Genomic DNA, 26,944 nt, shown 5'->3' with positions numbered 1-26,944 from the left:
AATTTCTGGCTCTTACTTAATAAAATAGCTGTTGGCAAAGTTGCAGCTTTATTCTGTTGGAAATACAATTGTTGAGGTTGGAGACTTCTATCTTGACAGACAACTGCAACCTCTAAGTCCAGAGTGAGATCTGTGTAAACCTTGACATATGAAGATGTTGCTTCCTGTATTTCCTCTGCCACCATTGCCCTGCTCATGCTGCTGCAGCTTGACATCCTGCAGTGACACACGCTCTTCCAGGCGATGGTGGTTTGTGAGGACCTGTGATGCCAGCACCCTGATGCATGTAGAGGGCAGGCTGACGTAAGACGAGAGGCCTCCTGGTTTTACTGACGTGCTGGGGTCCCTAATTTGGGTCCGGGTCTGGGAAAGGGAAAGGGAAAGGGGGTGGGGTTCTTTTCTGTCCCTGACGGGTCAGGGGCCCCAGTCAGCACCCAAACCTCTGAAAGAGGCAGTGTGTATTCACAGAGAGGCGCCAAAGGGGGCTTGATAACAAAAACAGGCCACTAAATACTGCAATTACTATACACCTTAGGTCATAGCCCCCTTTTCAGTTTAAAACTCTCGATGGGATTTTACTTAGCTCTGGACTAGAGGGCTGTGGGGGCATTTTGCCAGATTGTGTCATTTGGCTTGGCGGGTTGTTTGGTGTCACTGATCTGATATTTCGCTGGAGTCCTCAGTGGAAATGATGAGTTTGCCTTCTGTGAAAAGTAGTTTATTGCTGTCATTGAAACAAGTTTCAATGCCTCTGCTTCTCTTTCTACCCCCCAAATCTATCCCTCTCTCAACCAAACCAGTCGAGGCAGATAGCTGCCCTCTGTGAACTTGGTCCTCCCTGAGGTTTCTGCCTCTTAAAATAAGTTTTTCCTTGCCTGTCGGTGTATGCTTGATCTTGGAGGGATATGTTGGGTCTCTTTAACAACTCCATAAGAAGTTTGGTCTAGACCTGCTCTATGTGTAAAGCGCCTTGATGCAACTTTGTTATGATTTGTTGTTATAGAAATGAATGTGATATTTTATTTTTTATTTCTAAAATTAAAAATGTTGCTACCGCCTTTCATCCTGTGTTGGCTTTTGATTGCTCTGTAAAACATTATTTTTACAGCTTACCTGTTCAGTCTTGTCAGGCAGTCTTACTCCCCTAATAAAATGCTTAAATACATTTTCTAAATTATCTTTTGCAGAAATGAAAATACAATTCAAGCTTTTTTTTTTTTTTTTTTTTAACATAACCCCGCACTTGATGTATGTATTTATTTTTGTAAATTAAGACAAATGTGGAAATAATGAAAAAGCTAAATGACTGACATTTACTAAGACATTTGTTAGGGATGTTCTTTGAACTCTCTGACAGCTAAACTGTCAACCGTGCTTGTGAAAGTGTTCCCCCTTTCAGTAGACAACTGACACTGGAGGCAGCACTGTTGGATTGTGGCCATGCAAGTTATTTTAGGGTCTCTACAGAGCACCAGGAGTGCAGCTTCTTTTTTTCCTTGTCGTTAGCCTGTTAGCCCGGGTCAGAAAGCATTAACATGACCACTCTGAGAATAGCTTCAAGTGCTTAAGAGACTCCAATCCTCTTTGCACAGCACAAGGACTTTGTCAGTGCTTACTTAGCATTTTTGAAACCTTCACGCAATTCAAAATGCAGTAGTACCTGCTTGGTCTTTTGTTTATATGGGTTTTTTTTTTTGTGTGTTTTTTGAAGTTATCTATTGATTTAATAAATGTTAGTGTGTTTCAGATTGTGCATTTAAAAACGTTTCAAGGATGATAGTGATTATGTAGGTTTTTTTCAGTTAGCATAAGAAACATTGTTGTCCAAATGTGTATTTGTGCAGACGGGCTGCATATTCTGCCATAGCTGAGGCGGCTGCTGCTGTGGATGCTAGCAAACGTTCTCCCGAGGGCTCGCCGTGCTCTTGTTTGGCTTGAAGGAATGGCATTCCTGGCTCTGTGCCCAGCGACTGCCGTCTAGCACCCCTTCCCCCATCTCTCACATGCACATACACAAACCAGCCCTATCCCTATCAATCGTAGCCCCTTCATCTTCAACACTTCAGTGTGGAGCATATTTCTGTGCCCACACCAGTACCAGTGGCTGTGACAGTTCACCTTGCACGTGTTTAGTCTCCTTCCTCTCCATCTCCTCTTGATTTCTGACCAGCCTTCACCTGCTTTTATCACTTTGTCCTCAGCCCAATCTGACTGTTTTTCTTTTATGCTTTTGTCTTCCTTTGTCATCTGAGTGAATGCCTGGTTTTAAAAGGGACACTGAGCTCTAATCCTGTTGTTCTGACAGGAGGGTGTAATTCCACAACACAGCTGAGCTCATTGGCCTGCGTCCTTCATATCGACACTCACCATGCTTCCCTGCTACAAATGGCTGTTCATGATGTAGCTGAGCTACTACAAGTATGTATGTATGTATGTATCTATATATAGATGCAGTCCGCACTGTGTGGTTTCATTTATTTATGGGATTGAATTTGTGTTGTAATTATTAATGTTCTAATTTACATTTGAAAGAGGAGCTTCTCAGAAGTGGATGCATTTCAAAACATTGTCAGTGATGTATGGGGGATTAAAGCTTTGTGTTCTGCCTATCCACATTGTGCCATTATATTTATGAAGCAGCATCCAAGGTGGCAGGAGGTACCACTTCTGCATCCTCACCATCAGTCAGTTCTCAGTCCAAGGCACACACATCTGTCCAAGGCAGGCAGATGTTTGGAAAATAAACCGCAGCTCTCGCTGACAGACATTCTCTCTACCCTGTTGAGGGACCAAATGTTTCTTAAACCAAAATCATTTTGATGCTTTGCTCGGCAGACCTCATCTGGGTTGGAGACCGAGCGCAGCTCACATTAAGTGGAGCATCTCACTTATCCTCTGATCCTTCGTAACACAGGCCCAATGATTCCTGTGAAAGGAACAGCACTTGCTAAATTTAGAATGGCAGCTGCACCAGCAGGTTCAATATCAGCCTGTTGGAGGATAGAGATAAATGTTTCGGATGTGTTTTGGTAGATTGGTGGGAAATTTTAGTGCCAAAAATATTTACAGTAGCCTAATCACATGACCACAATGTGGATTTTGATTTCATTCCTGCTCTTTTTACCCACTAGTCCTGGTATGTTTCAATGGGCTTTGTTCATTTTAGAGCCCCAGCAAACACTGAAGACACTTACTAAGGCCTGGTTTGTGTGAGTGATTTAAATAGTCAAAAAAATTGTTATTGAAATTTAATTTGATCCTTCCTTGCTGAAAACATAAAAAAAAGTTGTTTTTACTTGAGCACACTATTATTAAATTGTAGGATTGTAACGTGTTCGTCCGACACCATTTGGTACATGCATGTGCCGAACATACCGAAAATATTACCACACTAAAGCAAAGCAGAACTACTTGCCACTCCTTGTTTCCTCCAGGTAACGGAGGAAAGTCAAGTCATCTTAACCTTATTAAGCATGTAGCACAGACCATTCTCATTGAGCTTGAGCTACCAGAGCAAATTTGAGTTAATGAATCTAACTAATCTAACTAAGAACACGGTCTATGTGGCAACCTTTTTTATTTCAGAAGAACCATCCTTTGTTCAGGGAATTGTGTCATGTTTAATATTTAAAATTTTTTATGTTTTCAATCTGACAATAAATGAAAACAAGGTTGCTTTTTTTTCCCCCTTTGTGCTGAAAATGTAGCAAACCGTGATTTCAAAACCGAGATACATCGCAAACCGTGACTCTAACGTACCGTTACAGCCCTATTAAATGCAGTCAGCATTTTTTATTTAGTAAGTGAATTCACAATAAACACATCTAATTGACATTTGTTTCTCACTGACCATTTGAAATTCTGCAAAGACAGACTGCTAACAATATAATGTACTGTGCACAGAAAGTAAAATTTGGTTTTCCCCCAGAAAGGGGAACTGTTAAGTCAAGCTCTACTTTGTACACTGGGCCACTAGCTCTAATTTTATACATCCCTTCCTGGACTGTTTAAAATCTCTCAAAATGTGATGGCAGCATAAAAGTAGATGTAAGAGACAACAGGTCAGCTGTCGGCACTCTGAGAGATGACCACAACTTCTTTGTTAGATAGTTGCAGTAACTGCTGTTTTGGAGTTCACAACGCATTGTTGCACGCTTTGTCAAGTCAGTTTGGAAAATCTTTTTCAAATGTAAGTTGGTCACAAAACTTTGTAATTTATCAGCCTTGTCCATTTTAGCTATATAGAAAGCAGGAGTGACTCACTTCATCCAACTTTGAAAGTCATTACTCAGGAATTACTCAGCTGAATAGTTTTGCTAAGATGGCCTGTGCAACAGAGAACAGAGCCTTTTTATTGAAACTGGTAAATCTTTTATCCAAAACATACTGTATGTTCCATATGATTCAACACTGCCTCTTCTTCTTCTATATATCTCACTGATTAGTCCTGATGTGTTTGTTAAGGAGGTAACCCAGTGATTTATTGTTTTGGTTTTTTTTTTGTTTGTTTTTTTTACTTTTTAATTTTTCATAAAAATGAGCTGTAATCTTAGTGTTGTAATTAGTTGATAAATTGAGAAGGTGATCAAAAGAAATTGACAAACTTAGTTGGCTTTATTTATTTATTGCTATAATGCAGAAACACCTTTACAGTCTCCTCAGTTTGCTGGTATTCTAAAAACTCTAAAGCCTTGGGTTTTATATTGTTGGTCAGACAAAACGAGATATGTGAAAGTGGCAACACATCTGGGAAGATGTGAAGGGCTTTTTCACAGCCTGTATGGGTATTTTTTTCAACAGCAATTTTAACAATTAATTGAGAAAATTGGACCTGACTGCCCAATGTTAGCTGACAGAAAAGCGGTATTGATAAGATGAATTGAGTTGAATTTCTTCCATGATTGTTGTAGTCTAATGTTTTATGAATGCGTCTTCTGAGTTTTGTTTGACATTTGCAATCAAGATCAAGCAACAGCAGTAAGGAAAGGAAAAAATAACAGTATTTATCGCTGAGCCATTACTTTCACGACATCCTCCAAAGAACTGACTCCAGTTGCTGAACTGGAAGTTCAGGCATGTAGTTCTTGTCCAAGTTTGTCTTTCTTCTCAGTTTTCCAATTGTATTGTAGAACCTCCACAGCCAAACTGATTTCAGCGTGTTGCTCAAGGGCGCTGTCTGTCTACACCTGACTGCTTACCAGGGCCTTGGGGAGTCCTTGTTGCCAGGCAATGGCACACACACCGCTGTTGCTTGCAGCATCACAGGCTGAAAAAGGATGATGTTTTTTTTGTACAATCTCACATAAAACTGCTTCCATCAGTCCTTTAAAATGTAATGTTGTTTCTTGAATAAACTAGCTTTGAGCTGGATGTCCTTGCATATGAAACAATGGGGCTTTGTCAGGTATTTTCCAGCTTGTGTGTGTGTGTGTGTGCATGTGTGTCTGTTTGTTGTCAACGCATTTCCTCTCTGGACTAGGTACTGAACGTGCAGTCGATTTTAGAGAGTTTGACAAAAGGTGGATATTAAGTCATCTACGACCCAGAATATTGACCCCCATTAGTTGTGCTGGGTTCTGTTGCTCTTGCTGGGTGTTGAGACCAAAGAATGGGGCCTCTGTCTCATTGGTCTCCACTCACATGCTTTAATGGTTTCCAGAACCAACCTCACTACTAACACCATCAAACTAAAGCGCACCATTTTAAACATCACAGTTTGTCAAGAAGTATGCAGACTGAGTGAATTTCAAAACAATCCCATTTTTCTGTGTGGTGGTTGTATTACTGCCACATGCATGACTTTGTGTGTCATAGAACAGCAGCCGACACAGACTCTTACCTTCTCATTAGCTGCTGTTTGGTATTGAAACCATCTTCTCTTTTTTTTCTCTCCCTCTCTATCTCAGCTGTGAGAAGAAGCAAAACACACAAGAAGAGAACCATTTGATGGAAGATAAGAAAAAGAAAAAGCAAGAAGAGAAGAAAAAGAAAGAGGTCGCACAGAAAAAGGTACGCTTGCTGTTTCTTTTACAGTCAGTTATATTTTAGCTTTTATTACTTTTGTATACAGTTTCATTAAAATTAGCAGGTGGTGTTCATGTTTGTGGAACATCCTTCTGCAGTGATATGAAACACCAGCCAGGCTCCATTTCCAGTTCCTTTTTTCTTGTAGACAATTGTAGACGAGGCTGATGTGAGGCCTTAGGTCCTATTTTTAGTGTTAGTTGGTGCTTAAGTGTGCTCAGGTGTTTTCTCTGCAGTTACATCACAGCACATGCTTATTGAGCACATGCATTTTCTTGTGTGTTTCTAAAGAAATTATCAACAACTTTATGTCTTACTGTCTCTGCAGTTCTCAATACAGGGCTTTAAACAAAATTTTCAAAATGAGGGGGAATTCCCCCTTATATGCCTCTAATGGGAGGGGGGTTAAAATTTTCCGAGGAGGGGACATTAATTGTGAGCATAACTAACAGTGACATCATCTGACTCTGTCGCTCTGCACCAAATTTAAGAGGTTCTAACTATAATCGATTGATCTTTCTTACAAGAAGATTGGACTGAAGTGCTTGTGCAAGATCTTCATCTAGTAGTAAAAAAAAAGAGTAAAATTATGCTATTGTGACAACCTTGATATATATAAGAACCAAGGAAAATATTTGATCCACAATACCATTTTTGATCCATTTATTTATTTTTGCTAATCAGTTGGTGCAAAATGGTTGCACAGCACCTTTCTCTCCTTCACACTGGGACTTTAGAAGAGATTTAACACTTATCAGTCTCAAACATTAATGTAAATGTATTCAATTTATATTGTCTATTAGCGTTATTGAATGGCGTAACTATTAACGTTCCCACACTGCTAACGGCTAATGATAAGACAGCACTTTTTCCTCAACTCAAACTGGTTGTGGGTCCTAATGCAGCAGTTGGTGCCTGCTTAGTGAGTACTTACTTTCCATTAAACAAGTAAAATCTGCACAATTCTCGCAATCCCGAAGTGAAATTGAAGCCCTGCGGCAGTCTGTACACTGTGTCCTTGAACCTTTTGGTCAGTGCTTATAACAAGCATCTATTAAATCTCATGAGAGGAGCATTTGTATCTATTTTACTCTTTAGCTACAGGTCAAATACACCCTTTCACTTCACTGAGCAAGTAGGAATGAACATGAACTTCTATCAAATGAAAGAAACCAGACCCTGAACATTTTGTTCCAATTGCTGTGGCTAGCTGTGCAGGTGGCGAGCTAATGCAACACAGACAGTGATGGCACTTTCACATTGAGGCCCACAGTTTTCCTCTCTTCACAGAAAAGATTCTTATTGGCTAAACTTATGTTATTCTTTCTACTACTAATATATTTTCTCATTTTCTCTCCTTTTTTCAGGCCACAGAACAGATAACCAAAGGTGAGTAGTGGTATTTGTACCAAATTTGTTTTTGCATGTCATGTGTCATGTATTTGCACCACTAATATGAAATTGGTGCATCAATTAGTCAATTCAACATATTTTTACCTGCAATGATAAATCTACCTTTGCTCAGTGTTACAATATGATGAACATGCAAAGATGTGTTTGTGCTACATTTTCAAACAGTAAGTTGTTTGTCAGTGTGTTGTGCATATTGTCGAATTGAGATCATGCAGTGAGCCTGTGCAGGAGTCATGTTTTTTCCATCAAGACTCATTTTGTCATCTGCACACTACTGTGAAATTTGTTCAATATAAATAAATACACATATATATTTACAAGCATCTTTTGCTGCGAACATTAGCAGTATCCAGGTGGCCCATCGTGACTGAGCCAAAATGGAGGCCAGGTGCCCATACAAGACTAATAAGGAGCATGGGGATGTCTCAGCTGCTCCTCAGGCTTCCCCATGGGCTCCTCAGGCATACCTAGGGGGTAGAGGTGAAAGGAAGAAAACTGAGCAAAATGGCCACCAAACAAATAAGAAAGAGAAGGGATTTAGGTTGAGTAAATGGTGGCTTCTGTTGCATAGTGTGATTAGTTTACAGAACTCTTGCAGACCCTGTTTTTCTGCCAATATTGTAAGCTAGTCCACATACAGATCTTGCCAATAAAATCACAGAGATGGGAAACTGGTTTAACATCTTTAAAGTGACTTTTGCTGTATAAAGTAAGTTGACTTTAATTCTCTTCTTGTGGCTGCATAAAACTGTGTGCTGAAGGGTCAGAGGGTCATAACTTTGACCTTCCACTTTCTCTCTGAAGGGCGAGTTAATGAGACTGCACTGTCACAGAGATTCACCCTCCTACGCCTTAGTCCTCTTGTCTGAGTCACCCTCAGCCCTTTGCAGTTTGCTGCACTAATGAATGTGATTTGGGTTAGCTGTGTTGGTATTCTCTTTGTCTCTTATCTGCTTTGTATTGTTTCCCTGCATCTGCAAATTGACCTATATACTCTGCTTTCCCCCCATCTTCATACTAGGCTGTGATTTGCACAATTATTTTCATGGCTGCTGCTCATGGCAGCATTGTGCCATGACCTCAATTTACTTTGATCTTCACCCCTGTTAAATGTCAGATTTTACTTTCTGGCACACTATACAGACTTGTGAACACCATTGTGTCCATAGCCATCTTTTCCAGCTGCAGTTTTGTCTCTCTCAACAAAAGTAACTGATATCAGAGGAACATGACAGAATTTTGACATATATGGATATGTTGATTGCCTTTGTAGGGCTTTTAAAACAGTAGGATCTCTATTTTTATTGATTGGTTTTTATTAATGTCATTGTTATGTCAAAAATATGAAGGGTTTTTTCGTTTTACAGTATTGACTACAGGTTAATGGCTGAGTCACCATAATTTCAAAATGAAAATTACCTTTTTGACGAAATTGGTGATCATTGACTGATCAACCAAGGTTGTTGGAGTCTGTGATACTAATGCAGAGCACACTGGGAGCTAATTAGGAGGACAGGGCTAGCACGGAGACTGAATAAACAGGCATCTATACACAGGAGATCTCCAGATAGAGCTCAAGCGCCATAGTAACGCTACACAGCCTCCTGTCTGGTCTAACCCACCCAGGGACCAACAGAAGGTAGGAGCAGAGGGAAAAATTGGTAGCAGAAGGTGAGGAAAGAGTTTGGATCAACTGCTCTGTTGACATTTATGTGCAAGGAAGTGGTTGCTAAAACATTGTGCTTTTGGTTGATTCAAGAGAGGTGGGAAAGGCATGTGGGAGCAAAAGAAACAGACTGAGTTGTGTGAAACTGTGAGAATGCTCTCTAGTTTCCTTTTTGCCGGCACAGCTGAGGGGGCCCTTTGAAGGATATCTCTACTGGCTGGCTTTTGTGACACTCTCACACACCAAAACATACTCAGTACTCAAACATCATCAACAAATGAACACTGTGCCTCAGCAAAAGCACAAATATAGTTTACATTTTACCTACTTATTCACTAATATTACACAGATCCCTCTGTCTAAATGGCCCACACAGATAGTGTTGTGAATTTCTTTTGCAAATGCATCACCTTCATCTCTAAATGTCAAAATACCTCTGAAGGGTGCTGTTGATACACTCAAACTTTACTTTCTTAGTGCAGTTTTTTGGAGTTTGTTCGGAATGATGGTGCAAACAGCTGAACTGCATCCACATGAAAAGGAGTTTCTCCGTCTAACTCCGTCCTTGAGGCAGTTTATGGTTTGAAATCAAATCCACCAAACAGCATCTTGTGATTTTTGCATGTTTTTAACATGATGCAATTTATATACTTCAACTGTCAATAAATCCTCTTTAACAGTTAATTTTTAATTAAACAATCTTGAGTTGCTTTCTCAATCAACATTTATAATCTGTTATTTCTGCTTCGGCTGGCTTTCAACTGTAGAGCAGATATAGAAAGCAGAATGTGATTTTTCCCCTGTGGGCCCATGCAGTACTGATTAATTAGGATGACAGTGAGTAAAGCTTTTCAATTAATGTGTTACTTGTCAGTCTGTATGGCTTAATGCGTTTTTTACTCTTTTAGTTTATTAAAGAGAGCAGCAAATAAAAATAAACTGGACCAGAACTTTAAAGCAACAATGTTCTTTCTTTATTTTAAAGGTATATTGCTAATTGACATTTTATGAACAAGTCAGTTTTAACACAATATATTTCTGTATCTGATTGCAGGTGAGTGCAAATTAAAATTGTGGTTGTTTCAGCATTTGTTCATTCGTGCATGACAGAAGTTGCAAAAACAGGATTAAATTTCATTTCACTACTTCCAATGAATTTTGTGGAGATTTGTGTGTGCCAGACATGTATTAACTTTGCAACTTTAAATAGTCAGCTCCTGTGTTGTACCACTCTAGAAAGTACCATATGACAGAGCCATTAGGGAGCAGCCTAGTCACAGCTACTGTGAGCTACAGCAGAGTCCTGCTGCCACCAACAAGCTGTACTTGAATTAGTGTCTAAGGGTTAATGAGCTATGCTAATGCTGTGCATTTTTATCCCTATCTAAGATGGGGGCTAACATACATACACATTAAGGCGCACATTTACATAGTGCAATAAATGATAACATTATTATAAAGTAGTGTCGTGGCAGTAATTTCATAACAGATTAATTTGCAGTTTCACATTCCCTTAATTACGGCCAGCGCTTTGTGTTGGAGAGTCATAAATTGCGATCCGATCATGAGGGAATTTATACCAGTGTGCCTCTTGTCATCATCACCACCTCCTTCACATGTCTTTTCCCAAGGAGCTCAGTGATTAACTATATTTTAAAGAGCAACAGTGGTAATGACTCAATTGTGCCATCGTGTTGCACTATAAATTATGCATACGGACTGATTGTCAGTAAATGTTTCTGTCATTGCATTATTTAAAATTATTATTGAAGACAACTGTTCAGGTCTTTTCAGGATACAGTATCTGTGTGAAGGGCGGTATGTTGGTGATGGGAAATCTGAGTAAAACAAAAATCTTCAACCACTAAGGTTTCCTGTGCCATATAAATCGATGGTTATGACATTTCACACATGGGGAAAAACTGCAGCCTCTTGCCGTTTTTAAGTGGGGATAAAATTGTGTTCTTTATTTTTTTTTTTTCAGTGGCTTGTATTGGCTCATTAGGCACTTATAGGTGAGATGGGCAGGACCTTAGAATCTCTCTCACACATCACTTCTTCTAAATCAAAACAAAGTGATATGTGATCTTGCTGCAGCTTATGCACAAAAAGCCAGTTACATTGGTGCGATTAGTCCAGGGAAGTCATCTTTCTCTTCCCTCTTGCTGTTTTCTGAGCGAAACCTTCCTCTGCTGGTCAGCCAGTTTGACCATAATTTGTCTGCATTTTGCTCAAAGCTTTGTTTAAAAACACTAATTAAAAGAGTTACGTTTGGTGGTGAAGGTAACCAATGTTGACACATACCCTGCTTTTAAATAGTATTTTTCTCTTGCAATCAATGCAGCAAGGGAAGGTTTTCCCTTTTTCATCACAGTGTCATCTATTAGCATCTAACTAAAGCTTTTAATGTTCTCTCTTATGAGATGTGCTCGGGGGGGGAGCATGCTTCCCTTCCTGGCTCTCGAGACGTTGGTACTTATACATCTGATAAGGATCTCGCAATTTCCATGTTTCTGTTTTTATCTCAGTTAGAATAGCATTTTCTAACAGTTAGCAGCTATATAATACACTTGAAATACAGCAAGATGGGCTTTCAAAATATTTAATACACAAGGATGAAAGGTTTGTTGTCACCTTTATACACAAGAAAAATGATGCATTTTGTGATGGTTTATCGATTTGGATTCACCGTGGATAACTAGATCTGCAACTCTCATATTTTTACCAGATTTCATTTCATTGTTGAGCTTAATTTTTCCAGTGACCCTGAACAACACAGTGTTCTACAAATGGTTTATAGAAAAATGAATTCTGACCAATTTAAGCCTCAGTTATCAATACTGTATAACGGCTCAAAAAATGTACTTTTGCACGCATTTTCTGTACATTCCCCCTAAAAGCAGGGTGACCCACTTTACTGAATGGAAAGCAGAGTCAGCATGGTGCCTTTATTAAACCTCTAGATAGAAGTGCGCTGATTTTGTTGGAATAGGTAACTATCTAGCTCACATTCATTTTCTTCTCAGATCTACATTTGGAGCTGTGCCATCTGTGTGATAGGTGTCTTGCTCTTTGCTTTAAATTCAGTTTAAATGGCTGAAAATATTTTTTGGAACAGTAAAGCCTTTGCTAAGGCTACTATATTATACTATATTACTATTAAGGTATAGCATAGATTGCTTTTACTTCGTTAACAGTCACCACTGCTTTTGTTTGGATGACCTATATCCAATTAGAAATGTGAAATTTGGTTTCTCCCGTCGGTGCCGAATAGTTCTCCATGCACCTTCTCTCGTAAAACTCACACAGGAGGATCCTTTATCTTCAAGGTCATGTGGCTTGTTTTTCTGCTTTTACCCAAAAGAAAAAACTGAGGGTAAGAGCCTGTACTGCTCTCAACCCCAATCCTCGCTTCCATCTCCCTTCAGCTCTCTTATATCTTCCCAGACAACCTACCCTCAACCTTTAGGTCTTAAACAGTCAGGCAAGTGTGCTATCATCTACTCTCTCAGAAAATTAAGACTCCTTTTAAAGTGGAAAATGGGATGTCTTCCTCTGCGTGAAGCACACACAGCCCCAAGGCCACAGTTTGATGTGCATCTTTGATGAAGTGGGAATTCTCCTGTGCACCCGCACAGCTGAGGACTGTGTTTTTGCAAATAGGCTGTCAGAGGAAGTGACTCTGATCTCTTTTTACTCTATTTTGCTTTATTTCTTCAAAGCACTCCCTTGTGAGACTTAAAAAGGCTTAATAAGTAACACCTTGCAGATACCTGAGGTATTCAGTTGTTTGATTTGTCTGCTAATCTATTTCATAACCCAGAATCAATCCCATGATTTTCATGATCAACATAACTACCTTTGAATGTTTTTAGCTCAATCTATTTGTTTATCTGAAGCATTAAACAAAATAACTGTGTTATCCACTACGCGTCGTTGTTGGTATGGTTGGTAAAAGAACATTCTAAATGTAAATGCTGACTGGATTGTTTAGCCTAGGTAGTGGTATTCTCTGTACTGAGTGCCATTCTAGCTGTAAAAATGTGATCAGTTTAGTTTGTGGCAGTCACTTTCATTCTATTGGTGCCACCAAATGTTCAGTGCTTGTGTCACATCTAAAGAAGAGTCCATAGCAGCGAAGGATACTCTGGGCAAATAGTAGTCTGATTGTAAGCGGATTTAGACCCAAGCCGGTTTCAGGCAGTGAGACTCGATCCCACAGTGGAGCTCACAAGAGGGTGGAGACTATCTCACAAACGTACACACGCACGCATGCATACGCGCACACACACACACACACACACACACACACACACACACAAACCATTCTCTTCATCACTCACCCTCCCTGCTCTACCTCCTTCCTTTCCTCTGGTACATTCGACTCTCTCTTTCGCTTCCCTCCACTCTCCCTCCTCTTCGCTTCCCTCTGATTGGCTGAGAGAGCAGCCAGCCAGCTTCCCCTTCCCCCCAGCTTCCAGAAGAGTCTACGTCACACATCAGAGAGTTCCAACTGTATAACGATCGCCTCCATAACTATTATTATACACTGTGGCGGAACCAAAGTCCCCTGTTTTCAAGAGGAAATCACCTCTTAAAATCAGCGGGAAGAATTGGCCAGAAATGAATGTTCCCATCTGCTGCCCCTAATAGAGTAATAATGACAAAAAGATAATAGTAGATCAATGTGAATGAAGAAGAAAGACAGAAGGGAGCATGCGAAGGGGGGGTGGGGGGGTGGATGAAGCACAAGAAGGGAGAGGAAATGGAGCAGATGTAGAGAAATCCGATGAGAGCTGAGCTCTAGCTCTGGAGCGTGCCCCTGATTCCTGCGGGGAGAGACAGAGACAGAGACAGATACGAGTGAAACTGGATCAGACTGTGCAGTCAGTAGTTGTAGTCCAAAGAGGTTGCAGTACTGGGGGTGAACTTTACCCCCCCGACATGCACACTGATGACAGACACAAGCACACCTCGAAAATATTTTGAGGAAGAGAAGTAGCTGGATGTGATAGGTGAGCAAAAATGCCTGTCAGTATTTACATGGCAGTATGAATGTATGTTCCAAGACACTATCCTGTCCTCTCCCCTTAATGTGGGCCTCAGCATTACATAACTCTTTGTTTTTGTGTGTCGGGCTGGCCGCATGTGCGCGAGTTATTCATTGCTTCACCGCACACACTCAGGATGGTGGCCAATGGCAAAGCACTGCTCCTTATAACTCATTTAGGCCACACGAAGATTTTCATTTTCTGTTTGTTGCTGAATGTCCCCCACCTGTGTTTTATAACAGCAGGAACTCAAAATACCATTTTTGGTTTAGTCCAAATGATGTTTTCATCAGATGATGTTTGTTCTTGTATGTGATGTGTAGGTTTTGAACACATTTTGACATCCTGCTTACCTTCTGGTCTACCAGCTTATTCTGTTATGTAATTATCTTTACTGGGGTGATTATCCAGCGTGCTTTGTGTCCCACAATGCATCTCGCACAACAACAACTCTCTGACCTCAAGTTGATCATCCTATGCTGACCTAGTCATGATCTTTAACTTCACACTTGCACATTCAGTCTCCCGCACTTCACAGCTCTCTTTGTTCATGCCCCCCACCATTTACAAAGGTAATAATGTGAGGTTTTATGTTTGTAGTGCCTAGATTTGAATGTGTCTTATGCTGGCTATCTATCCATCTATCTAACTGTGTGTGTGTGTGTGTGTGTGTGTGTGTGTGTGTGTGTGTGTGTGTGTGTGTGTGTGTGTGTGTGTGTGTGTGTGTGTGTGTGTACGAGTACCGGGCTTTAGCAACCACTTGAGCAGCTAATGACTGACAGCTGTGTTAGAGCTCTGAGATGATCAATTCAGTGGCCATAACCTGCCACAAATGCTGACTAGTTTATGTTGATGGTGCTGAGCACACTTTTCTGTGCTGTCCTCATGAAAACAATAGCCTACAATAATACGATAGGGTGGTTTAAGTCTATCATCTGCTACTTGACAATTTTATCACTGCTAATCTGTGACCAGACACCATGGCAGACTGAGAGACTTGTGTATCTTGGCCACCCCTAAAGGCTGAAAGTTTACTACAGTACCACCCTGAAATTATTACAGTTCTTTGGCTCTCCAAAGAGCAGCCATGTGTGTTTAGACTGACCACTGACTAGAATCAAGCCTCAGGCAGGCAAGACAGACAGCAAATCTTGGGAATTCTTAGCAATCTCCTCATTTGCCTTGCTGAATTTAGAATCATGGTACTCTTCCAAAAGTTGCAGTGGCTTTGAAAAGAAGCAGTGGAGGAAATGTTTAGCCACAGCCTCCCAGAAAAAGGCTAAAGCTGCATTGCTGGGTGTTTTTTGTGGATGATTGCAGGGCAGGTACTAACATCCTTCAAATATTAAAATGATTTCAATATAATGACAAATGGAATCAAACAAGCAGCAATTTTACCATAGATTATAATTTACCAAGTAACTTACTGACAAATCAATCATTAACTAGGCAGTCAATAATTGTTTTGCCGCTCATCAACTCTGCTTTTGCCTAACACTCCTATACCCCCACCCCTATCCCTGCATTTCTGCTTCCCTGTTACTTGTCCCCCACCATCCTCCCATTTCCACAGTGCCAGACTTTGCCAAGCTCGACCCCACCCCTCCTCTTCCCCCCATCAACCCCAGTACCATCCCGTCTGTACTCCCAAACAGTGGCAATGGCAAGCGCACCCCCTCTGGAGGTCAGCAGCAGCCCCAGACTCTGCTCCAGCAGCGCTATCCACCCAGAGAGGTGCCCCCTCGCTTTCGCCAGCAGGAGCACAAGCAGCTGTTGAAGAGGGGCCAGCCGCTGCCCTCTGGGACCCTGGTACTCACCACCACAGGACGTCCCTGCACTACTGAACCTGCAGCAGCAGTTGTAGCGATACACTCCTCTCCCTCCTGCTCCACCTCTACAGGTCAGCATACTGTTGGCAAGTCGCTATCTCATTCCTTTTTTTTTTATGTTTGCAAGCTGAACACAGACAGGAGACCAGACAGTTTTTTTTTTAAAGTGACAATTCCAATAAAGATTTGATTTTGCTTTTTTGTTGTTGTTTTTTTCTCCCCCCATAAAGATGACTTGACCTCACTAATGTTGACAAAGAGACAGTATCTACACACGTTTGCAAGCTGCAGATAGTACAATCTGTTCTACAGCGATTTTCAGTTTTATATCACGCCAATCTGTCACATCTACACCTTTTTACAGCTAATGATTTCTTGACAGTGGGACTCAGATTACAGGATCAAAATTTCTTACAAGCCAAAAATTTGAACTGATTGTCATACAGCCAGATTGTTGCGCCTCCATACAGTCAATCAGACGCTCTTCAAATGCTACAACAGTGCTTCAAAAGATCTGCTTTAAATTCAACCCACTTGTTAAATTGGGCTGAGAACATATAGCATCACCCTGAAATTAGCACTTACATAAGAAAAGAGACTTTTTAAATAAACATGGGTCCGATTTACGGAAATAATTTTTTCATTCTTGTTTATAACTAACGATTATCTTAACAATTTATGTCTGGAGTGTTTATGTTTTTCACATGCATCATTGAATACCTGTAGCTATTTCTATGTCTGGTACTGTAGTTGTAAATTTGCATTTTACCTGTGGACCAGTGTAGAGACACTTGCATCCAAGTGCTGCAGACTTGTTTATTTTCATTCTGCTTGACTGGGAATTAGAATTGGGGATAGAGGAGAACAGGGTTAGAGGATTGAGTGTAAACACAGCTGGCTATCTCAAAATGTGTGTGTATTTTCCTTCCCGGAGCTCTGCATGTAACAATGAACCAGATTCTCACACATTTCTAAGTGGTAAAGGTCTTTTGTTTCATAATAATGTATCATCTGCTCTTAGATAATGATGATTAAAATTCTTTCTGAGGCATTTGGCATGTTTTGTTGTATGGGAAGGAAAACAAAATTCAGCAGAGATGGATGTTTGAGCATCATCTAACCCTGCCAATTGTGTTTGAACGAAGCTCTATCTCCATAGTGATAAGATGTTTATCTCGTCTACATCTCCTCCTCCTACTCTTCGTCAAGCTTTGCAGACCAGCCCTACAGTATTTCCTGTTTCTTGGAGGAGGAGTGATATGGAGCTAGCTTGCTTGGCTGTGCACGTCAGTGGGCCTGACCTGGAACTGATAGAAAGAGAGTGAGAGGGAAAGAAAGAAAGGAGGAGAGAGCAAGCATGGCAGAGGTCCAGTGCTGTGGGCTGAAGTGACTCATGGCTTACGGTAAAAGCTGCTACTTCTCTCCGCCCCTCTTTGGCAGGCCTGCTCTGCTTGGCTTCACTTTCTGTGTGTCTTTGAACTTACTGATTACATTAAGAGAAACAGACAGCAGGACCTTCCACACTGAATGTCACATAGGAGTCAAGTGGGAGCGTTTGATAGCATACCCATGTAGAACTTGTAATGTTGCATGTAAAAAACCATTGTAACATTACAATAGAAAACTACTTAAAATTCTTCATGTGTCCTTTTAACTATCTTTATCTTAAACTATTTTAAATATCTTTATTTACGACTTCACAATGTAGTTTCGGCAAACTGCAGGTAATCCCTTTGACCACACAGCTTTGTCTGATAGAATCGTCTCCCTGCTTTCATTTAGTGACGATAGCTAACAGTTGAAGCACACTAGCTGCATTCATTTGCTCCCCTCTCCCTCTTCTCCCCATCTGCTGACTCCACCTCCTCTCAACCCGTCTCTCATTACCCAGTCACATGCCGGCTCTCTTGAAAAGTAGGGCTGTTAAACGTGGCCAGTGTGTCCACATGTATGCATATGTATGTTTGTAAACACAAACCTCTTCCTTGGCGATCTTAGTTGTATGTGTCCCTGGTCAACTTGATAGTTAAAATATGCCTCTTCTGTAAAGACAAGCAGCGGCAACCACTGCTGTGTTCTAAGAGTTCATGTTTCTCATCAATGATGATGTCATTGTTGCCTAATTAAGGAGAAATAGTTAAATGTCACAGGAAAATCCTGCTTTAACTATGCAGTTGTTTTCTCAAATTAAGTGCACTTGTTGGTTTTTGTGAGGCAGTAATGCACTCAACAATCCCAGCCTGATTAGTCTAATTGTAAATTAATCAAATAATTAGTTTGTATTCCAATAATGTGTTGGCGATATCACCCCAGATATATAACTTCTCCCTTTGGCATTTATCTAACAGTCCCGTCCTAAAGCCCCTAAAGTAGCAAAGTAGTTTTATATACCCCTAAGCATTGTACCTGCTAGGCACAACAGAGGCCGACACCAACAGAAAAACATTTTAATGTAAACAGGCCTCATCAAGTGGAAGAATAGTGCAGCTAATGTGTTAATAGGCTGTCTGAAAGAGGGAGTATGTAGGCTAGACTTGATGTGCTCTTTAAGTCTGCTGCTGATGCTGTAGAAGAGCCTTGGGAATCCCCTCAAAGAGGACTGGGACGTCTTGTGATGTGATTAAACATCAGCTCTCTGTTAACCACAAATGTTCAGCGCTTGCTCTCTCTCTCTTTCTCAATCTTGGCTCACTCTCTCTGTGCATCTGCTGCTCTGACTTTCTCTGCCTTGCTTGTTGTTCTCTGATGCAAGTATTCACCTCCTCCACCTCCACCTCCACTATACCAACACCACAGTTTACTCATGCCCTCACTTGCCCCAGGGCAACCAAGATTAGATAGACTGTGCATACTACATGTATGTGTATCTTCCCATTATTATAGCCCTCTCTCAGTGTTGCCTTTTACTTGGATAACAAGCCATATCCCAAGGCCCTTTCATGTGGAGGAGGCGTGAGAGAGCTGGCTATTTTAAGACTGGCATGCTGGAGAAAGCCCTTGACCTGGTTTATCCTTTAGAGGAGGAGAAAGAGGATACTCACAGGCAAACATGATGGCCAGATGTCTTAGATGTGTACCATATTTAAAAACCTTGTTCTGTCCTTCTGTTGGTTTTTCCCCTTTGAGCTTACATTGAGATAATGCTATTATTAAGTATCCATAAGGAATATAGGGACTGTGAAAAATCCATCAAGCTACTACCATTCCTGTTTTGTTTCTGGGTGAATACAGTTTCCTTAAAAGAGTAAGCGTAACAAAAACCTATGAAGTGCTATGTGTGGATTGGATCTACATGCATGTGGTTTTTGGCAGCTGACTGCTTTCTTTTGCATTTTGTTATGTCATGAAATGCAAACCAGTGTTGCAGCTCGGCAGCTTGTAAATCTCTGTGACACAAAAACCAACTGGTTATAAACTTATGCACACAGCATAATATAGAAAGAAATTAAAAGTGGCTACCAGGTTTTGCCTCTTACCTTGCTGAGTTATAGGTGTTAGTAAATGCCTGTGGTAGTTACCATTTTATATACCTGCTGCCTATAATAACACTTGGAAGAAGAACAGAAGAGTGAAATTCTATGCTCATTGTACCCAAACCGAAGAATGATGCTTGTTAAGACTTGTGCTGTCTTACATCAAGTTCTCATGTTACTGGATGTTGGTATTTAATACCAAAATGCAAATAGCAAATACTTCCTCTGCTGGCCATTTTTTTAGATTTTTTTTTTTTTTTTAATCAATTGACAAAAGGAACTCTCATACATTTTCAGTTTAATATCATGTATGACAACATTTGATAAACAAATGTTCAACATATTCTTGAAATCTGACCTAACACTATATATCTGTTATCAAAGCAGATGTGGATTACTTTTTAATTCTTTTCTTTTCTTTTTCTTTTTTTTTTTTCATATCTCATCTTTTGCTAACTGTCAGTAAATGTGTTGCATTGTGAAGTTATTACTGCGAAATAGTAAACTTAAAAACTGGAGCTAGAACTAGAGCTAAAACTGTGTTCCTAGAAAACAACCTATCGAAAGTGGACCTCACTGTTTTGGTTAATGGGATTCTTGCTTGTATATGCCCCAACTCTGAAAACAATAGGGAAGTGCAATCATTAGCACATTCCTGATAGGTGTTTTCTGTCCATATGTCTGTTTCATGTCTGTTTGTGTGTGCTCATCCGAGAGTTCATTCATCTGGCTGGCAGCATGCATTGTCAGCTCTCTACCATTCAGTCTCTTTGCCCCTCAGGGACTTCATTAAGCCAGGATCAGTCCAGCTGAGACCCACACCGTTTCCCTATATCATTTCTCCTTCCATCTCTCAACATCCATCCCTTTCCTTCATTTTCTGTCCCAACTGTCTTTGTACTTTTATTTCTCGTGTTCTCTCTCTTTTTACCCAACGCTTCCAGCAACCCAGCTCCTCCAGCCATCAACACACAAACTGTACTTGTGCATGCACACAGGTCAACCTGCTTTAAAAATATAAAAGAAAATGTGATCTGAGCATCGAGGAAGTAGTATGCATTTTTTGGGCTACATAAGATATGCTGTGTTGTCAGTGTGTATGTTTTAGCACACGGTGGGTTGCCATCTAGAGGCATGACATGACCTCACCGTATGTTGGGCCCTCACAGTGGAGAGAAACGGGGCTGAGCTTCAGCCATAAAGACACTCTGTTCTCCACCAAACATTGACTTATTGTGTTGTTGGGTGGGCACTGGGATCATTTGTAAACAATACCATCCTTGATCCAGACAACTGCTGCTTTTTTTTTCTTCCTTTGCCAAGATGCCCGTCTATCATCCTCCCTCTGTGCCTTCCATTACATCTAATGCTTGTCTTCCTCCGCCACACACCCCAGCTTCAGTGCTATCCTCAGGACCAGATAACCAACCCTCCAACTGTCTCATCTGATGCAGTGCCCAAGTTTTCTGTCCAAAATTTATTGTTACTGCTTATGTTCAGTGGTTTCCCAGATTATAGCTAGATACAAATACAGACATTCGTCATATTTTACCGGATGATTGTTCATACATGAGCATGTGCATGTCTGAGAAAATTGCCATTCCAGCTGCAGAGGGGGTGCAGCAAGCCTTTGTGAGGTTTTGCTTTCAGTCTCTCACTCGCCGCTACTATTCATGAGGCTTTCCATTGTGGGCAGCAGTACTAATTGCGGATGGAGTGGTCTTGGCTAAATATTTAGTGACAGTTTTGAAAGGTTTTAAGATCTCCGGGTAGGGGGAGATTAGAAGAGCCCTGTTTTTGTTTTGTTTTGTTTTTGTTGTTTTTTTTTTGTTATTTATTTTTTTGTTCTTTTGGTTGTTTTTTTAACCTTGTGCCTCATGAGTGCATAATGAAAGATTGCACATTATCACTCAGCTGTTAACAACCGTTCACCCCCCATCCTCTCCCCATGGTTTCCCCTAACTAGCGTTCTTTCTGTGCTCTTCCAGAGAGAGAATAACCTTCGTCAGAATAGGAATAGAGCATGATATAAATAAATCCAGAGGGAGGCAATAGATAGAAGTAGAGAAACCCAGCCAAAGCAATGTTGGTGGGAGGGACAGAGCATGAGGGGTGAGGAAGGAAGGGAGGGGGGGGTTGTTTCATGCCGCGCAAGAGCTGTGCAACTTCTTGGCAGCATTTCAGAAATGAGCCTCAGAAGCTTGGCGAGCCGAGCAGACATATTGAGACAAGGATGGTCGCTGTGTCACAGAAAACCTAGCTCTTTACAGGATGGTTGGGAGGCACCTCTCCACAGGTATTTCACACCTCCTTTTTTTCTGCATTCTCTCTGTTTTTCTCTCCTGTCTGGCTCTTCTGTGTTGTTTGGCGGCTTGTTTTTACACACCGTCTGGATAGGCACTTTTCAACATTAAAGCTGCTGCAGCACAGCATTGCGAGCATGCAATGCTGAGTTCTAATGTGTTGTTGTAACTCATGTCAGTGAGACGTGCACATTGTTAAACAACAATGGTGAAGATATATACGGTAGCTCAGAGGCTTTTTGGCTCTGGTTCAGGACTGAGAAAATGGCGGTCCTGCACTTCTCAGTAGAGTGACTACAGAACGACAGCGCTGTGTGTCAGAAACACAGTGCCCTCTTTTTCCCCCCTCTGCTCTCTAACTGCTTTGTCTCTCTCTGCTTTAGTTGCAAGCACTGAAGTAAGCTTGGAAACAGGGAGGTACTCAAATGCACTCACTTCCTTAATGTTGTGATTCAGTCAGTCTATGTATACAGGGTAGGCATGCTTGTGAAGGTAAATGTAAACAAAAACAGCAGCTGCAGCATGACTGGCAGCAGACATGGGCAATGTGGTGGTGCCATGTTGCTCAGGGCTTACATTGTATCAAGGTGATTCTGGGGCACATGGACCTGCATGGAGCCAGAAATCGCACAAACATTTCTTGTGTGTTATTAGTGCAGTTCTACAGGCAGATGGAGGCTGACATGTTGGTGAGGAGACATGTTGCCAAGGGCAATGGCAGAATATTTGTGCTTGATTTCAGGCAGATGTCATTGTGGTGAGGAGGTCAGAAGTTGAGGATGACTCAGTCACATGGTCTTTGTCAGTGATTGCATCCTCTGGGAACAAGATTGTCAAGTTCTTTGGATGACCTCCTGGGATAATCCAGTGCTAATCTATTAATATCTCATAAAAAAATATTATTGGCTATATTTTATTAACTTAAAGAATATTTTGCATGTTTTTTACATTAGCATCAATTTAAAACTTTTTATTAAAACACTAGTAAAAAATAGAATAATCTAAGTTTTATTATTATTTGTAGATTTGCATACGATTGCAGATAAAATTAAAATATTCTGTTTTAATTATTGGTATTCAGATTTGAATTTGTAACATCTCGAGGCAGAAATAGCACAAGCAGTCTCACTACAGGTCCATTTCAGATTTCAGTGTTATTTTCAATTGTTACCATAAAACTTGATGCATGAACAAACTCTCACTACTTCTCCAAATAAGAATTTCACTTTCACTTTCAGCAGTAATTGCTCTTGAGATTTCAGATTTGTTTAGCTAATTTCCGCTTTATTTTGGTTTTAATTATGCTCGAACATTTGATTGTTGTGTGTAGATATACTGCAAATATCTTTTCATCGTATTTTAGTGTAGAGCACTAGCTCTAGGTTAAGGCATAACATCTTCAAAATCTATGTATGACCTTTAAAAATATTAATCTTTTGCCATTCATGCCATTTCCTCTAGTGAACCCCATTGCTCCAGTTAGACATTTTTGCTAGTGTCACTTGGTTGTTTTTATTCTTATCGTTTTTAGGCAGCTACAGGATAGAAACATCTTTATTAAGCATAATCTCTGGACAATGACTGGGAGGACTGGTAAAACTTTAGTACTCCTACTGTTTATGATAACAAATATAGCTCCTCAAGGTAATGGCTGGATAACCAAGAAGGTCTCGAATAAAGTTTATAAATATTTTATTTATTTTCTAATTAAAGATTTGCCTGTTATATTAGTTTCCTCTATTTTTGCTCTTAAAGTGTAGGTGGCTTATTTTCATTAATAAAGCATCCTATGAAGTCTCTGTGCAAACAGGTGCAACCTTATGTGTTTCCATGGTATTTCAGCCTCACGGAACATATGTGGGAGTGATGATGTGCATAACTTATATCTCTCTTCCCTCATCCTTTTGCTGATATTCTATTCTTTCTCTTTTTTCAACAGAACTGCCCCCACAGAGCGGCCAGGGAGCCCACTATGATAATCCCCTCTGGGGACACCTACCAGCCAATAGGAGTACCACAAGTGCTGCATCTTCCACCATTCTCAGTGGCTGGGATCAACTGATCATTGACCAGAAGGATACAGAGGCTTGGCCCTCTATTACCCTCAGCCAGAGCCAGGCCCCTCAGGGAGGATGCCCCTTGGATACTGACCCTGGTCACTTGACCAGCAGCGGGAGCAGCAGCAGCAGTACTAGTAGTAGTTGCAGTACAGCGAGTATGGCCACAGGGGCCAATAGCCAGACAGGCCACTTTCCTGCCAACCACCTTAGCAGCAAGGCCAACAGTGGGCCCAGCCCTGCCAGTCATACTGGAAGCAACATGCTCTCTAGCCAGGTTGCAGCCAATCGCAGCTGGGGCTCTGGGCCTGGACCCTCCCATTGCCCACCTCAGTCCTCAGTGGGGATTGAAGGGAAGAATGACAGTCCAGTGGGTGGAACTGGGAGCAGGGCCTGGGGCACTTCTTCATCATCCTCAACCACCAACTTTAACTTGAACTTAAACCCTAATGCCAACCCATCTGCTTGGCCCATGCTGGGGCATGATGGGGGTGGCACAGGGGGAGGCAGCTCAGGGGGAGCCAACACCATTTCACCTCCTCAACCTACACCCAACCTCTGTAATCCACCTGGCCCCCCATCAGCCCAGACCAGCACCTGTACTGGAGCCAACACTAACAGCAACTCCTCGGGGATTGGCAGCGCCTGGGGTAGTATAATGACTTCTGACACGTCAGAGGCACACCCCTCCCCGTCCACAAATGTGTCTTTCAGTTCAGAACCTCAGAACCTTAAAACTGATGGACCAAATCACACTAATAAACAGGAACCCCCAAGCCCCATTTGCAGTCTGCCTGGCTGGGGTAGTGCATCAGTGGGCTTGGGTTCCATGGGACAACCCCCACCCGGGGTAACACAGGTCAATGGAGAAGACAGCTCAGTATGGGGTAACAGTGGAGATGCTAAGACACCTTCATCTAAGGAGGCATCCAGCTGGGACTCTGGTTGGAGCCATGGAGGAGGTGGAACAGGAAACTCAGCAGGAGGCTGGAGTGACCAGTCTGGTGGAGACTGGGGCAAACAGCACACTGAAGAGCCCCAGGGAGGCTGGGATGCCCCAAGCTCCCCTCCCCAGGATCCACAGGCTAGTCCTTGGGGCAGAGCTGTGAGCACAGCTGGTGCCAGTGAAGGGAGCAGTGATAGCATGGAAGGACATCACCAACGCCGAGACCGCTCATCCAGAGATAATCCAGCCCCGCTGCTGCCTGCACAGGATCTGGATCCCAGAGTGCTGTGTAACACTGGCTGGGGACAGACCCCTGTTCGCCAGCACACCTCCTGGGATATGGATGATACAAAACGTAAGAATGATGTAGGCACTGAATCATGGGGTTCTGGCCCAACCACTCAAAGTGATGCCCAGGGGCCCTCCAATGCAAACATGGGCCCCACACAGAGGACTGACTCTGGGAGCAAAAATGAAGTGCCTGGTTCTCAGGGAGCTTCAGGTTGGGGTGGAAGCATAGCACCTACCAACCAGCCCAGCTCTGGTTGGGGAGAGCCCACCAACAACAAGCCCCCTGGTGGTGCTGGTGGATGGGGGAACCATCCCACTGGAGGTCCCGCCACCAGTGTACCCAAGAATGGGGGGCAATCTTGGGGAGAGGAGAAGCCAAGTGGATGGGAAGATTCTCACATCAAGACAACGTCCCAGGGCTGGGGAGAGAAACCCAAAGCATCACACAGCTGGGTCAATAGTGGAGGGAGCAATAACACAGGGGACTGGGGAGACCCTGAGGAGAATAAAAAGAGTCCCACTAACCCTGCCTGGGAGGGAGAAGTAGGAGGCTGGAAAGAAAACCCACGAGGTTGGGGAGCCCCTCCTTCAGGACCTGGGATATCTGGAGCTGGAGGAAATGGTGGCTGGGGAGAGCCAGTTTCCCAGCGTCCCAGTGGCCCTCCTCAAGGCTGGGGGGCCAAACCACAGGATGGCTCCAGTGGAGCAGGGGGCATGGGATCTTGGGGTGGCTCAGGCTCAGTGAAGCAAGGTGGAAGCTGGGGTGGCAGTAAGCAGGAGTCCTCAGCTGAGCCAACAGGCTGGGAAGAGCCCTCCCCACCTTCAATCAGACGTAAAATGGAAATAGATGATGGGACCTCAGCTTGGGGTGACCCTGGCACCTACAACAAGGCAGTCAACCTGTGGGGCAGGAACAATCCGGGAATGTCCCAGGCTAAAGTTACCACTGGAGGCAATAATCCCCCTGGCCCAAACAACAACCACCCCCACTCTCACAATCACCCTTTTCATGGGCCGACTGCACCTTTACAGAACCACAGCCAAAATTCCCAAAACTCAGGGCCCACCAGTGGGCCCATGGATCCTGTCGTACAACACCCACCAGGTTCATCTCACAACAGGGGCCCCCTGATAGCGCAAGGTAAGACAACATAATATTGTAATGATCAATAGAACCATCTACCCAGACACATCAGATTGATTATCGTATAGCACAGAAATAAATTACAATGCCAACATTTCCATTTTAAACTTGGTTCTGTTTGATATTATTGCACGTAACTCAATGTAAATTATGTCAGTTACATGCTTTACCTGGATTTTCTTTTACATTGTTCAAAGTAAAGGTGTTGAATATGAACACTGGTTAGGTTGTTAGCATAGTCCACTGTTAAGCTGCAAGCTGTTGATCCACTTAAAGGTAAAATCTTGACCTACTTTGCCCTCTGTGGATTTACATCTAATCAACTATCCAAATTAGTTAAGCAGTGCCAGCCTATCACTCAGTGAGGCTCCTCACATTTCACAACACTAAGCACGTCTGTGCGGGTCACCCTGGAAACTTCACATGGGTCCCCAAAGGAAGCACAGGAATGCTGTTTACAAAGTGCCTTGTGAAAATAGTGATTTACCACAAGCAGTTTGAGAAGGATCGGAAATGTGTGATTATATGGGAGCCACCATCTGTCAGTAGTGGAAGGGAGGAGGTGGAGCAAGCCCCTAAGAAGTGAGAGGGTTCAGACGCCCCCTGCTGTCCCTCAAATGACCCTGCATGCTGACTCCACATTGGAATTTACTGACTGTAGTGCATCCATTGAGTTAAGAACAAATGAGGGCCATTTTACAGTATTCATCACCTGGAGTAGAAAATGGTAAAAAAAAATTAATAATA

The 26,944-nt window shown here is 42.0% G+C and overlaps 1 protein-coding gene across 1 annotated transcript in view; it reads left to right on the top strand.

Moving 5' to 3' along the window:
* Nucleotides 1–5,946: 5,946 nt before the first annotated feature.
* Nucleotides 5,947–26,944, top strand: part of LOC115047069 (trinucleotide repeat-containing gene 6C protein-like) — a 34,470-nt gene continuing 13,472 nt past the window's right edge. The window contains 4 exon segments of the mRNA XM_029507731.1: nucleotides 5,947–6,009; nucleotides 7,392–7,413; nucleotides 15,728–16,054; nucleotides 23,699–26,194. Of these exon segments, the coding sequence (XP_029363591.1) occupies nucleotides 5,947–6,009; nucleotides 7,392–7,413; nucleotides 15,728–16,054; nucleotides 23,699–26,194 (2,908 nt within the window).

The sequence above is a fragment of the Echeneis naucrates genome, chromosome 8 (assembly GCF_900963305.1).
Source record: "Echeneis naucrates chromosome 8, fEcheNa1.1, whole genome shotgun sequence".
Taxonomy (NCBI): Eukaryota; Metazoa; Chordata; class Actinopteri; order Carangiformes; family Echeneidae; genus Echeneis; species Echeneis naucrates.
This window is presented reverse-complemented; position numbering and strand designations above follow the sequence as displayed.